Here is a 14,246-nt window from a genome sequence, read left to right on the forward strand (position 1 = left end):
ACCATTTAAAATGAAGAAGAGTAGAAAAACCTCACAAATAAACCTGATTTCCATTCCAGCCTACATGATGTTAACCAGTGGTGAATGGACATGAAATTTGATAAGGATGGTATTCAGCAAATACACAGCAAAAACAGTAGAAAAGTGTTTCTCCGTAGCGGATAAGCACATTTCAGAAGAGAAACATATGAGTACCTGTTGCAGACCTTATGAGGATAAATACTAGTTTTCTCATTGAAAGACTGCAATTTTCAATGAGCCTAAAGCCTTCTCTCGGGAGTCTTTAAAAATCCCAACCTAAATGTCTATATATCCACAGATAATTAAAATTCCACTGGCAGATGCACCTGCTAGAAATCTAGACAGTAGAAGAAAATGTGTAATGAAGTATGTTCTATTCTGAGGATTCTGAGATCACAGACATTTCATTTTTTTTAAAGTCATGTAAAATAATTCATTAGCTATCATTGCTAACTCAGAGAGACTCACAGAGATACCTAAGACTAGAGTTTTGTAGAAGGATGAAATAATTATGGGCTCTGGGCAAGGAATCCATCACTCACGCTGGAAATCCTGCAAGGAGTTTTGGCCTTTCTAAGGAAACCTCCCTTCCATATCAAAAGGTGGAAGAATATTTTGTTGACACTAGGAGTATATTGCAGTCATGTTACATTAGTCTTCAGTATCTTTAGTAAGTCAGGGAAGAGGGTCAGCCTCTTTCTCCCAGTCTTAAATCTCAATTATTTTGTTTCATTATTGCAAAGCCATTGTTTAAAAACTTAGTCTAAAACAGGTTTGTGACATATTTTAACAGGTTTGGCGATTTGGGGGGGGATGAGGGCATTGTTTGTTTGTGGTGTTTTTTTAAGCAGGAAGAATGCAATACGCTCTGTTCAACTAGTTTCATAATAAGAACAATGCAATCAGCCAAGGAGTAGAAAGGTCAGATTGTTCATTATGAAAATGGAAATTTCACTCTCTTCATTTCCTGAAAGTGCCTTTTATTTTATTTCTTTATGTATCATTTAAAATGAAGGATAATCTTCACTTGTTTACACACTAGGCAATTTCACTGACGTTTTGAAAACACTGTAGAGAGTATAGATCACAGATCCTTTCTTTAAGGAAAATAATTGTTCCACCAATGATGCATTTATAATAAATATTACAAAATGATAAGAAAATGTAATTAACACAAAGGAAGTTAAGGTCAGGAGATTAAACATTTTGTTATTGACAGCTTTGCCATGTTATTAACTCCAGAAGGTAAGATTTATGAACTCAGAAGAATTTAGCTAGAAAGCATGGAGAACAACTCTGACAAGCAGTTTTGCAGAAAAGAAGCTGGGCATTAAAAAGAAGTAAACTTGGAACTTAGCATAACAGTGTAATGTTTTTCTAAAAAGACAACTAGAAGGGAATTTGTAAGCAGGCAAAAAATTGTAGGGGGTGTGGAGTTACCATTTCTCTGCTCAGCATTGAAAAAACTTTATTTGAAATAATGTCTCCAGTTTGTGCACTGCCATTCAAGAAATACAAGAACCAACTAGAAAAAGTTCAAAGAATAGCAAAAAAATGTTTATTTAGAGATAGGAAATACATGATCTATGGGGAAAGGTTGTGTGAACCGGATTTTGTCAACTTAAGGGGAAAGCTAGGGGTCTGATAAAGTCTTTAAACACATAGAAAAGCTGTTGCCAAGAGGAAAAGAATAATCTCTTCTTCATGTCCTTGGTGGACAGGACAAGAAGCAAACAGGCTTAAGTTGCAGGAAGAAAGATTCAGGAATATTAGAAAAACTTCTGAACTGTAAGATTAGGAATAGATCCTGTCCAAAGAACCTGGGCTTTTTCATGGGTAGAAGTCTTTAAGGATGGATTAGACAAGCTTCTGTCAGTGAGACGGGTATAGCTGATCCTGTGTGGGGGCAAGCAGTTGAATTAGATGACATTTGAAAGTCTTTCCTAGTAAGTGATTCCATGATCTTACTGAATTTTTTCTTGTTCCAGGCAAGAATCACTTTTAATGTATAACATAGAAAAGAAAACTGAAATTTTCCTGCCTTCTTATGCTAATTGTGCATTTTTGAAATCACTAAAAATTCCAGTAGTTTTACAAAACCAGATTTAGGGGTTGGATTTTTTTTCCTTACTGAGAAAATAACTGCGTGAACATTTAGACATGAAACAGATGTGTGTAGGTGTCAGACAGCTCCTTATGACATAAACAAGTATTAGAATGGATCCTTAATTGCATACCAAAGCTCAATGTCATAAATAGAATTTGATTTAACAACACAGCAGTATTTTACAGCATTTTGGGGAAAAGAAGGTAGAAATATATTAAAGTGGATGGTGCCTGTGTTTTCATTATGGGCTATACTGTGACACCTTTTGTTTAGGCAAATCAGTACCAGACATCAGAAATAGCTTCAGCAAAATTGTTTCTCAGTATGAGTGAGGTGTTATAAAATAAGCAGATGGGCCTTCAAAAACCCTTTCATAAATTATTTACAGAACTTGAGCATTACTGAGAGGAACCAATTCCCTAGAAGTCTAACATTTAGGCACAAATTTATATGCTCACATGAGGTAGACTAAAGTTTCACTTTCTTTTGCTGGGGGTCCTGAATTCACAATACTTCTTATTTAACATATTTTACAGAGTTAGCATGGCAATTAACAATCTTCAGCTACATCTACACTGCTAAACTACAGACAACCTAAACACAGGTTTGAGTACTAGCACACAGTCTTTCCTACTGTGTGTTAGCACATTTGTTTTAACACCTGACTAATAATAATCTCTCAGGTAACACCTGGGTACAATCTGGGGAAAACACATAAATAAGAGCACACTAGCTGAGACTGGGAGACTTCAGCTGTAAAGTGTGAGCTACACTGTGCTACTTGCCTCTATGTCAAGAAACAGGCCCCTGTTGTGTCTTATTTATGAACAAAAACCATAGTTTTGGAGTCTGAAACTCCAGGAATATTCTTAATGGACTGAAATTATGGTGGAGGGATGCCTATATATGGTATAGGTGGTGAGTGTGAGGTGGAGCTTGAAGGGCTAGGCGTGAAGAGCTGATTGGTAGAGATAAAAACAGATTAAAGGCTGAAGACTTTCTGCTCTGAGCTGATGTGGGCAGTGAAAGAAGGAGACGCTCAGCAGGCTAAGTAAAGGTCACTCACTTCACAGGACATTCAATGTCATCAGTGGGGATGTGGAGGTAGCTTTTAACAGGAGATCTCAGAAGCAATGGCAATCTCAACAGGTAATACGACAGAAATGAACCAAAAGACATCCAGCAGAGTTTGGCTGGAACATTACACTGACTGTGTTTTAAGGAGTTTATATTGAACTGAAATTCATGAGGAACTAATAGACTTACCAGGTTCTGGCATAGTCCAGGCTTTACACTTAAAATGCTCACTGGGATCTGAAGGTTGACCTATTCCAACCAGATTTGCAGCAGCAACTTTGAATTCATAGAAGGCATCTTCTGTCAAATCCTCTACCTTTTTTGAGAAAACAGTTCAATATCTCAAAAGCCACAATTTATATTATTTTAATAAATTACATACTTTAAAATAAGCATTCTGACATTTGTTAATTAATTATGAGGCCTTACTGCTGTGCTGGAGTACTGGAAGGATCTAATTTGAAGATTTTACTCTTAAACCAAACACACTGTAGAGATCTACATTGTACTTCCATGTTTCAGTCACATCATCCTAAGAATAACAGCACTCAATATATTGGCATGAGAAGCTGTAAAAGGTCAGAGCAAAGGTCCAGGGAGCCCACTCAATGAATGACCACTAGCAGATACTTATGGGTTAGTGTTCTAACATGAAATACCTTCTTGCATTGCTTATGAATGGCTATTCATAAGCCATTCACTTAAGCAAGAGTTCAAATGGTGTTTTGGTCTGAAGAGGTCATAGTGGACTGACCGGGGAAGAAGGGAAAACAACACGAAACTAAAGGAAAAGCCAATCCCATTAGTTCAGCAGTGTGCTGATATAACTCTGGGAAAGATTCAGTAATTTTTTCTGGCTTGCATGCGTCTTTCTCTTAATATTACCTACCATTACAAAGTGAGGAAGTAAGCACTGGAAATGGGATGACCAGAACCCGTGCTATACCTCTACAAATGTCCCTGGTAAATGAACCCTGACTTATCTAATGAGTCCATCACCACATCACCATCTCAGATTTTGAGATGAAGGTAGACAAGCTATAAGGCATGAGCTTCTTGACACCCTGAGCACCTCATGGTAGCAGCCGTCTTCCATCCCTCCTCTTCCAGACCACCTAAATACAATAATCAAGTCTTCTACACCTCAGTCCTCTGCATAATTTTCCCAAAATTGTATTTAATCATATATCTCAAGAGAAAGAGGCAGCTGAGGATAGTACTTCTAGTGGAGATACTGAACAGTTTTAGATTTTCATGAATAAATAAACTATAACTATATTCTCTGAAAATGTGAGATAAAAAAGGACTTTGGTGTGATTTTTTTAATGGTAACAAACATATGATGGGATGATAACAAACATATGACGGGGTAGCATCAAATACAAGACCAAAGCAAACAATGTAAGCTAGGAAAAGTCAGGCACTAACACAATTTAGATAGAATTTCCTGAAGATAGAGAGCTATATAGTGATTCACAAGAGAGAATAACAGCTCAGCCTGTAAAAATGGTTTTGAAATCCCAGGTTATTAAGGGAAAGAATATTTGTGGGGTTCCCATAGAAGTATTTAATCAGAGAGGGTTAAACCTTTAGTGATTTCCCAGTGCTGTACTGTATATCTCAGGGCCTTCTCTGCTTGCAGTATGTCATAAAATATTCTCTGCTACTAAAAGCTGTCTTGCTTTTATTTCCCATCAGTATTTCAGATTCCAGTCATTCAAACTAATGTATGAAGATGCACCTTCAGGCACAAATACAGTTACTGGCAGGACTGAGACTTAAATATCCAATTATTTAAACTCCGAATGGTTTCCCTTAATTTACATTACTCACTTGTTTACAAATGCATTAAAAAATGAAAATACCTGGAAAGCATTGCTTACTATTGCCCTTTCATGCCTATCCTACCCACCCTTTTTTATTTCTCAACATCCATGCTCCATCTGCTATGTCAGAGATGCCAGTTATAAACTCAATCACAGGCATATGTACTCCTGAGTATTGCTGGCTGCCTTCTGTGCATGAAACATTCTTCCTGAGCTCATCTGCAGCATTATTTTCTACTTTAGTGTCAAATATCTGCTAAAGACTTACTTCTGCCCTGAGGTTTATAGGAAAGTTGCTGACTTGCAGAAATAATTTTAAGAAGTATTTGAGAATAAAATCTGATTGTTTAACTTAATTTAACAAACATTAGATTGATTAATTACTTGCTACATCCTATCTTCCTAACCTTTCTTCATGGAAGTTGACATCAAAATTTTCCTCTTTTAAGAAACATTGAATACATTGTAAGTGCAACCAGAAGTAATTTATTTCAAAACTAAAATCATTGCTCTGGTACTCTGGAAAGGAGGCAATGAGGCATGATGCTAGGTTTATTAATACACTTCCCTTTCCAACTGAAGGCAGATTTTGAGAGTAAGAACAGGGACAGTTACATTTGTTCTCAGCCCATCTCCATTTCATTTACAAGTCACCAGTTCTACAGACAGCACGATCATCTGTCCTGCTAAATGCTTCCATCCTTTCTCTGCGTGTTATTACAGTGGTGACACATATACTGCTCATTAATGAATATAGTTTATGAAGCATTTTATAGCTCGTCTTGTTCTTTGTGAAAAACGTGCTTCACAACTTTTTCCTCAAAAGTTTCCTCATCTGAGTGGCCTTATTGGTCTTGGAATTTCATAGTAGGGGATGGCACTGATTGTCTACCCCAGTTTTTAGGCTTGTTGCACTCCAAAATACACAATGGAAGGGGCTGTTTTTGTTGTAGTAAGTATTTAAAGAACTTCTCTGCAAGAAAGTAGAACTCTGACAAAAGCAAAGAAATAGTACAAATCAACTCCAGAAAGATAATAATTAAAAAGTACCAACCGTATAAATCGTCCGGGTAATAAGGGAAGAATTGACTTCATGCCAGTTTTGATGGTTAGCTTCCCGTTTATCCATATAATAACCAAGGATTGGTGAACCTCCGCTGTACTTTGGTGCTTTCCAGCCAAGGGTCATTGAATGACCATCACAGTTCAGAAGTGTGATACCATGAGGATATGATGGACAAGCTATAAGGAAGTAAGCATCCTGAGAGTTAGAACAGAGTCTAAAACACTGCAGTGTAGCTGTTGTTCAGCATTTTTTGTCTTGCTTTTGTTTTCTGCAGTGTACTGCTATCAGTTGCATATCAGTAACAAAGTAGTTGTAAAGCTGCTAATCAACATTAATTTTATCTCCAAACATAAACGTGGAAGCTTTTGAAACATCTGCCTAATGTGCTGCCTTCTCTGGAGATAGCAAGAAGGAATAGATGATCTTTGGCATGGAAATGGTAATGCCAGCAAAAATGCCTCCAGACCAAACATTATGCTAGAAGATTGAAATGGATCAGAAGATCTTTTCCTGCTAAGAACCAAATAAGCTGCTGGAATAGAGTAAGAATCACCCAATAAGAAAAAAAAAAGGCTATGAACATAAATGAAATGAAGTCATATGACTGTCTGATCTACGGCCTTCCCCTCCTATCGCCATATTATATGCCTACTTCAGACTGACAGTGCTTTCTGGCCTGTAAGGAATAGAAAATATTTAGACTTTCATTAGCTTAACCTCTGTTGTGGCAGAAAAGACATTTCCTTCATGAGTTTACCTTTGTGAGTTTGCTTCCATCTGTAGCAGAAGCAGAAATGTCACCCAGGCATCTTCCTAGAGATTAAGAAAACTGTTTTCCTGAGCTTTTTACACCCCTACGACTAGCAAACACCCTTTCTAGCAAGTGCTGTTCTGTATTTGCCATCCGTGCATGCAAGTTTGCCCAAAGATACCCCTTTCTTGACCCTGTTGTGCTGCAGTCAGTACAGGCTAAGCTCCTGCCCCTAAAGCTCATCTGATATTTTCAGTTGAATTACCAGAATAACTTGAGAGAACGTGACTTACCTCATTCAGAAGAGAATATGTTAGCAGAGGTCCTTAATACATTCTTGTAGCTGTACTAGTGATCAGCATGAAAACAGATAGTAATCAGCAGAACCAGCCTTTTGTTCTTTTTTTCAGATGTGGTGTTACACTCAGAGGCCATAAAACATGGCCTTTGCAATTATTACCTCTTCTTAGTAAATAAGAATGACCATAGCAAACTCCTAATAATTGCCCTTAAAATACTGCAGAAAGATTCTGTCCATGCTAATGTAAGTCACCTATAAATAGCCCTGCTAAATTCCTGTTAAGGCTACCAAAATGGATAAAAGCCATCCACATCCCGTAAGTGTGTGTAAAATCCATGTGCTCTGTGTTTGGTGACATACCCCATGCAACTCTCATTTTCAAAACACACAGTGACAAAATAAAAGGTGCAAGTGCATACACGACATAGGGGTGATAGATGTGAAAGTGTTTGTGCACCACCTACCCATATGAGACACACTTTGTCCTAAAAAAATCAAATAGAGTAAGTTTGTCAGTAACATCTCATCCAAATTTATCTTCTAATAGCCATTCGAATTATAAATCTTTTAGAGGATTATTTCTGACAAGTATGCCTGTTTGTTGTCTTCTCCAAGAGGTGGAGGCCATTCAGGTGGGGGAAAGGTGTCCTATTTTAAATTTTTCAGTATGGAACTGAAACTGTGCAGAAATTAAAATTGGACCATAGTAGCCCAGATCTGTGTACTTTTTGTTCTAAATATTTATCCAGCTCTCCACTCAGCATGTGTCATTCCTACTGAAGGTTGTACAATGGATTGTTCTTACACTGAAATATTGCTTGCAGGGTACCAGTGGAGGTAGATTGTGCTCCAGCCTGGAGTAGCCAAAAGGAATTTTCTGTTTAGTCCAGCCACACAGTAATGAAGTTTCCTGAAACTCTTCTAAACTGAGCAGATTCTGCACTAAACTGATTTGCACCACTCCACCCAGAAGCTACTTGTCAAACTTAATTAACATTTAGAGCTTCTTTGTTACAACTGAGGAACCGAAGGCAGCCTGGCTGTTATAGTGAATCTGACCCAATATTTCTATCAGATATTATGAATAACCTTTTTTTTTCAACAATGTCTTTTCTCTGTAGAACAGCCACATGCCAGAGCATAAACTTCTAAGGGGATGTGCTCAATAGCTGCAAAATGTACCATTATAGCAAATGAGACCAAAGGAGTTGATTGCTGAAAAGATGTAACTCATACAAGAAACAAGAAGTTGAGTTGCACAGAATCATACTTACTAAGGGCTGCCTGTACTGTTATAGCCTCCGACTCCTGTGAGTTTTCACTGAATCCTACAGCATTCACAGCTTTCACACGGAAGACATACTGCTCTCCAGTTTCCAAACCATGAACCACAAACCTGGGTTAAATAAAAATAGCATCACGTATTAGTATATATTATACAAGAACCATTCTGTGCTGTAACATGAAATCTTAGCAACAATAAGAAAGCTCAACTTCATGAATGCTTCACAAAGGAAAATATTTCCAAGAGGGAAACCGTAATACAATGATGTGATGTTGTACAATATAATTGGGTGGGACACTGGAACAAAAGTCACAGTACTCATTAAATTGCTAGTGCTGATCTACCAGATAGAGTCAGATAAACTATAATATATCCCCTCTGAACTTTGGCTTGCTAAATTCTAATCTATTCTGGGAAGGGACTATATTTTTCACTGTATTTTCATAGTCACTATCAAACATAGTTTTCAGTTTTGATCTGAGGTCCTAGGTAATTATTGTAGCAGATAGAATAGTCAGAACTATTCTATTGTAGGATATGTTCACATATGAACAAATGAAATGTTTTTCTTATTTTTGTGCTGTGCCAATCCCTTTGACCGAGAATTAGTCTCTACTTTTTCTTTGATCAAATTGCTTGACTACTTGATCAAAGGATTCAGCAGAATACAAAGTCACTCAAAATTAATTAATAACTGACAAAATACACTAAACAACATGATGTGTTTGTTATATACCCATAAGAAAATATAAATTAGACATCTAAACTTTGCATTTGGTGAGTGATTCCAATAAAAGTAAGCATGATTGTCACAAAGGAAATTACTTGAAGAATCACCTAATGAAGTGTGATATTTTCAGGAGGGAGTAAGAAAGCATCAGAAATAGACAGGGCTAGTGTCATGACAAGGGAACTAGAAACAAGGGCTACTGTCTTTTACCCATAGATGTAGCAGGTCAGGGAGCCCTGATGTTTCTGGGATGGGACACCTGGATTTCCTGCACAGCAGTGTCAGCAGCAGAAGCACTTTCCCAACCACGTTTATAGCAGACATGGCCTGCCCTTTTGCCCTGATGTCCATGGACTATGGGCTCCAGGAGGAAACACCCTGGAAAGCTTTTGAGTTACTTCTCCTTCTCATGCCCTTCCTCATGTACATCAGGACTGTTTACCCCATAACATAGTTCAGACTTTAAGAAAGGCATTTATTTTACGCTTACTCATGTCCAAGACATAGAGTATCATGTCTTTAGAATCTGCTTTTATAACTCAAAGTCATGGAATAGACAAAAGATGCTTCTCTTTGGAGAAAAAAAAAAGGGGAGGGGGGGGGAGGCGGGGAGAGAAAGTCTGCCCTGCAATCTGAAAAGCTTAGCTCTGAGAGTCTGCAGGCTGTTTTTCTTCACATTCAGTCAGCATTCACTTTCCATGATAACACCATTGCTTATCACGTAAATTGGCTTAAACCTTTCCTACAGCTTTCAAACCTCCCCAAAATACAGAAGTATTGTCAATACCTGTTATATTTAATAGGTTTATGGTTACTAGGTTCCCAGCGATTTGATCCCACCACAGAATAGTCAATGTAGTAGCCGTACAAATCCTCTTCATGTTTTGGTTTATCCCACTGAACTACAACTGATGTTTTTGTATTCCTTGTGGCCACTACCCGACCAGGTGCAGATGGGACAACTAAGAAAAAGAAAGAAAACATATACTATTATGAAATACATAAAAATAAAAGTAAGCTGAGGTAGATGCAACACAGTGTACTTTTATCATATTTAATCAGTACAGGTATGACTTCTACCATGTTAACGTTGCTATATGATACATATTTTAGTATATTTGTTTCACTGTAAGTCTGGATCCTTTTATATATGTGTGTATAAATATATTTATTTTTCTATTTGTTTACTTAGAGTAAATTTACTCTAAGTTATGAGGCTCCCTACCTGTCTGATTTTATATAGGTTTTCTGAGGAGTGAGTTAAAGGAGTACATATTTTCAAATATCAGTGTGGATAAAGGCATATAGATATGAAAATATTCTCTCTCAAATAAGAGGTTTATGTATAGCTTATGTCCCTGTAGCACTACTGCATCAGTAAGAAATGCATATAAACTGTAGAGGGATAATATCATGAGTATTAAGAAATACTGCCTTCCAGTCAACTAATGACAACCCCAATTCAGAAAAGGCCAGCTTTTCAGGACAACTTTAAGCATATGTTTGAATGCTAAGTGTTTAGCTAAACTTAGCTAGATGGATTTCACAGAAGCATAGGAACTTCGGTTGGAATGGATCTCTGGGGATCATCTAGTCCAACCTATCACTGAGAGTGGGATTATCACCAACACTAAACTGGATTGTCAGTCACGGGTTTGTCCGAGTCTTGAAAACTTCTGACAATGAAGATTTCACAGCTTCCCTGCACAACCTCAGCTTCCCTGCACAACCTCTTCCAGCATTGCACTCTTGCACCTTTTGAATCATTAAGGTTGGAAGAGACCTCCAAGATCATCGAGTCCAACCATCAACCCAACAACACCATGCCCACTAAACCATGTCCCTAAGCGCCTCATCTACCCGTCTTTTAAATACTTCCAGGGATGGTGACCATAGGAACTTCGGTTGGAATGGATCTCTGGGGATCATCTAGTCCAACCTATCACTGAGAGTGGGATTATCACCAACACTAAACTGGATTGTCAGTCACGGGTTTGTCCGAGTCTTGAAAACTTCTGACAATGAAGATTTCACAGCTTCCCTGCACAACCTCAGCTTCCCTGCACAACCTCTTCCAGCATTGCACTCTTGCACCTTTTTCACTAAGAGAGTATGTCCAACCTGAATTTACTAAACTACAGTTTGTGGCTGTTGCCTTTTTTTTTTGTCATCTGGCATTGCTGAGAACAGTTTGGCACCATCATCTTTGTAAGTTCCCAAGCTAAACAAGCCCAGCTACCTCCACCTCTTTTCACAGGTCACAAACTCTAGGCCCCTGGCCATCTTGGTTGCCATCCAGTGGACCTCTCCAGTTCCTCTACATCCATCCCTCTAGACTAAGGGAGTCAGAACTGGAGCCAATACTCCAGGATCAACCTCAGCACCACCAAGTAGAAGTGGATAAATCTTCCTTCAATCTGTTGACTGCAGTTCTCCCAATGTAGCACAGTACGCAGTTCACTTTACATGCAATGAAAGTTCATTGTTGGTTTATATTGATCTAAACACCCTGAATGTGCATAAATAGAACTAGAAACATCAAGATCTAAATGGAAAAAAAAACTTAGGAAGGGCCAACACACAGTTTGTACACTATAAAATATCTATCTGAGCTTTCATAATATAAGGAACTAAGGCAGTGTCTCAGCCTTTCATGATAGGTTAAGAGAGGCATCTAGTACTTGCCTATTGAAGGCATTTTAGTTTCCTCAGATTGATATATTGCTGGGAACTACAAGCAGCATGAAACAAAAGAAAGGCAGCATTTTTTTCATTTAGTCTTTCAATATCAAAATAAAAAATAATACTTACACACTATCGTACTTTATGCAGTAAGTCTGTAAGATCAAATGGGTTCAGTTTGAGATAAAGGTACCTACATTTAGGAGTTTACGTGTAAGTGTCAACAAGCACATGTTCTTAAGCTGCCATTATAGTCAAAGAGCTAGGGCTTAATCCAGTTAGCCAAACAAATTCATTTAGGGCCATTTTAGAGCATCTGAGACTTCTTCATGGAGCTGCCAGATATGACTCAGGAGATACTGAATACCTACACCCCTCTGACATGGCAAACTGAAAGTATTTGAAAAGGTACTAGATGTCTGTTTGGCCAATTAAACTGAGCCTCTGAGCAGTGGTTGGTAAAGTCCTGAAAATTATTCATCTCACCCCAATGTAGACACTCCGTAGCTGGGTGCTATGGGGCAACTTATGGCAACATCAGCCAATTTATCCTCCAGGCTCTAATTGCCACAGTGAGAGCAGAGACATCTAGAGCACCTGTAGATGCTTACATGGAAACACCTAAATTTAGATGTTAATCTCAAACTGAATACTCTTTTACCACTCAATTCAATTGCATAATATTAAGTGTCATTTTGGATGGCCTAGGGTACCCCATGCATCCTCTGGTTTCTGCTCAAGAGAGAAAGCTACCTATAATTCCTGTTTAATGATTGCCATCCCCATGAAGTTGTCTCAGCTACCCTCAGGAATGTCAAAAGGCGCTATGTGCAGGCAACTAAAAGGAGCCATGTGTGTCTGATGTATTTTAGCTCAGGTGGTAAACTCCATCTCTGAAAATGCTCCTGCAGTTTCTCTTTAAAATAGCATCTTCTGCTTTCTGCTTTCAGTTATAGCTATGATTTATTCAGAACGTCTTGCGTTAACCCCTAGGAGATAGCCTATTTTCTGTACTAAGTGAAATAAATACAGTATTTTTCTTCTTTACCTTAGGGAATGTTGAATGGTTTAAATAATTTATATGCATTAATGAGGCATCAAATCAAGAATACATAAAAGCAAAAGATGTTTTTATTTTATCATGTATAGTTACAAATCAAGCTAAAGGTGATGGATTATATTTTTTTAAATTATGGTAAACATTAAGAAGGCTATATCTATCAACATTTAGTGAACTATGGTATATCAGATACTGTAAATATTTCTTATATTTCTAGCTAGTATACTAGTAAGACATGTGCTCTTAAGGTGACAGCTGTCAATACATGGAGCTCTTATATGTGACCTCTGCAAAACTGCAAGATCAAATCAAATATTTGAGCAACAAGATGAATAACCACTCCCTAAATTTTCACTTGTGTTTTTCAATGTGGCTGCAAGATAAACACTTCATTTTCATTTGGAAAGTTACCACTGAATATGCAGATGTATCTTCCCCTATCCCTGAAATCTACTCATCTGCATGCCACAGGAATCCTGCACCAGCAGTAATTTGCAACTTAGAATATGAAGAAGGAATAGAAAGGCTACCTTATCTAGCTGAAACTGTAGGGAATTAAGTAGTATATTATTACCTGAGCCAGACAATATAATTATCTAAGTTAGCATTTAACCTGTATTATCCTGGTTTTTGACAAGTCACATTAATAGAGCACTCTGAAGAATGAATAACTAAAATTAATTTAACTGTTTAACAATTATTGGTATCAGCAAGGAGACGTGATCATTAGGAAAATTTTGGAATGTTTCTAAAATTTAGCATCTTAGTCTTTTTTAAATCCTTCACAGTATTGAACGCATATCAATTTGATTACTATTATTGTAATTATACTAATCTAATTCTAATGAGAGTTGTCTATTTCCATTTCGTAAAATATCAATTGTATTTAATATTAATGCCTTACAATTAATGCCTTACCAACGGTATCTTGTGGTTGGATAGGTTGTGTGATTTCAGATGGATCACTGACGCCATGCTTGCTTGCTGACAAGACTCGGAAAACATATGATTTTCCTTCTGCAAGGTCAAACACTGCATAGCGAGGAGATTTTACTGCAACCTGTGCATTGACTCTTTGCCAGCTTCCACTGCCAACCATGGACTAAAAACAAAAAAAAAAAAAAAAAAACTGTAAAACAAACAAACAAAAAAAAAAAACCACCAAAAAACCCCCCACAGGAAAGATTGTTTACTTGGTGTTGGTAAAGAATGAATCTAAGAGACATTTACTCCAGCCCAACATTTCCAGCTATTTACAATTATTTACAATAATGAAGAGTTTACTCCTCCCCGCGAACTTCTAAATTTTTGCTGTTATTACATTAAATCACAAAATGGCT

General features: G+C 37.5%; 1 protein-coding gene across 3 annotated transcripts in view; it reads right to left on the reverse strand.

The window, feature by feature from the left end:
- MYOM2 (myomesin 2) overlaps positions 1–14,246 on the reverse strand; it is a 91,810-nt gene that overhangs the window by 29,231 nt on the left and 48,333 nt on the right. For all 3 annotated transcript variants that reach the window (XM_009333204.1, XM_009333202.1, XM_009333203.1), the window contains 5 exons: positions 13,825–14,008; positions 9,952–10,126; positions 8,424–8,545; positions 6,086–6,273; positions 3,395–3,521 (listed from right to left, as the gene is read on the reverse strand). In XM_009333204.1, coding sequence (XP_009331479.1) covers positions 3,395–3,521; positions 6,086–6,273; positions 8,424–8,545; positions 9,952–10,126; positions 13,825–14,008 — 796 coding nt within the window. The remainder of the gene's footprint in view (positions 1–3,394; positions 3,522–6,085; positions 6,274–8,423; positions 8,546–9,951; positions 10,127–13,824; positions 14,009–14,246) is intronic.

The sequence above is a fragment of the Pygoscelis adeliae genome, unplaced genomic scaffold (genome assembly GCF_000699105.1).
Source record: "Pygoscelis adeliae isolate BGI_AS28 unplaced genomic scaffold, ASM69910v1 Scaffold57, whole genome shotgun sequence".
NCBI classification, from domain to species: domain Eukaryota; kingdom Metazoa; phylum Chordata; class Aves; order Sphenisciformes; family Spheniscidae; genus Pygoscelis; species Pygoscelis adeliae.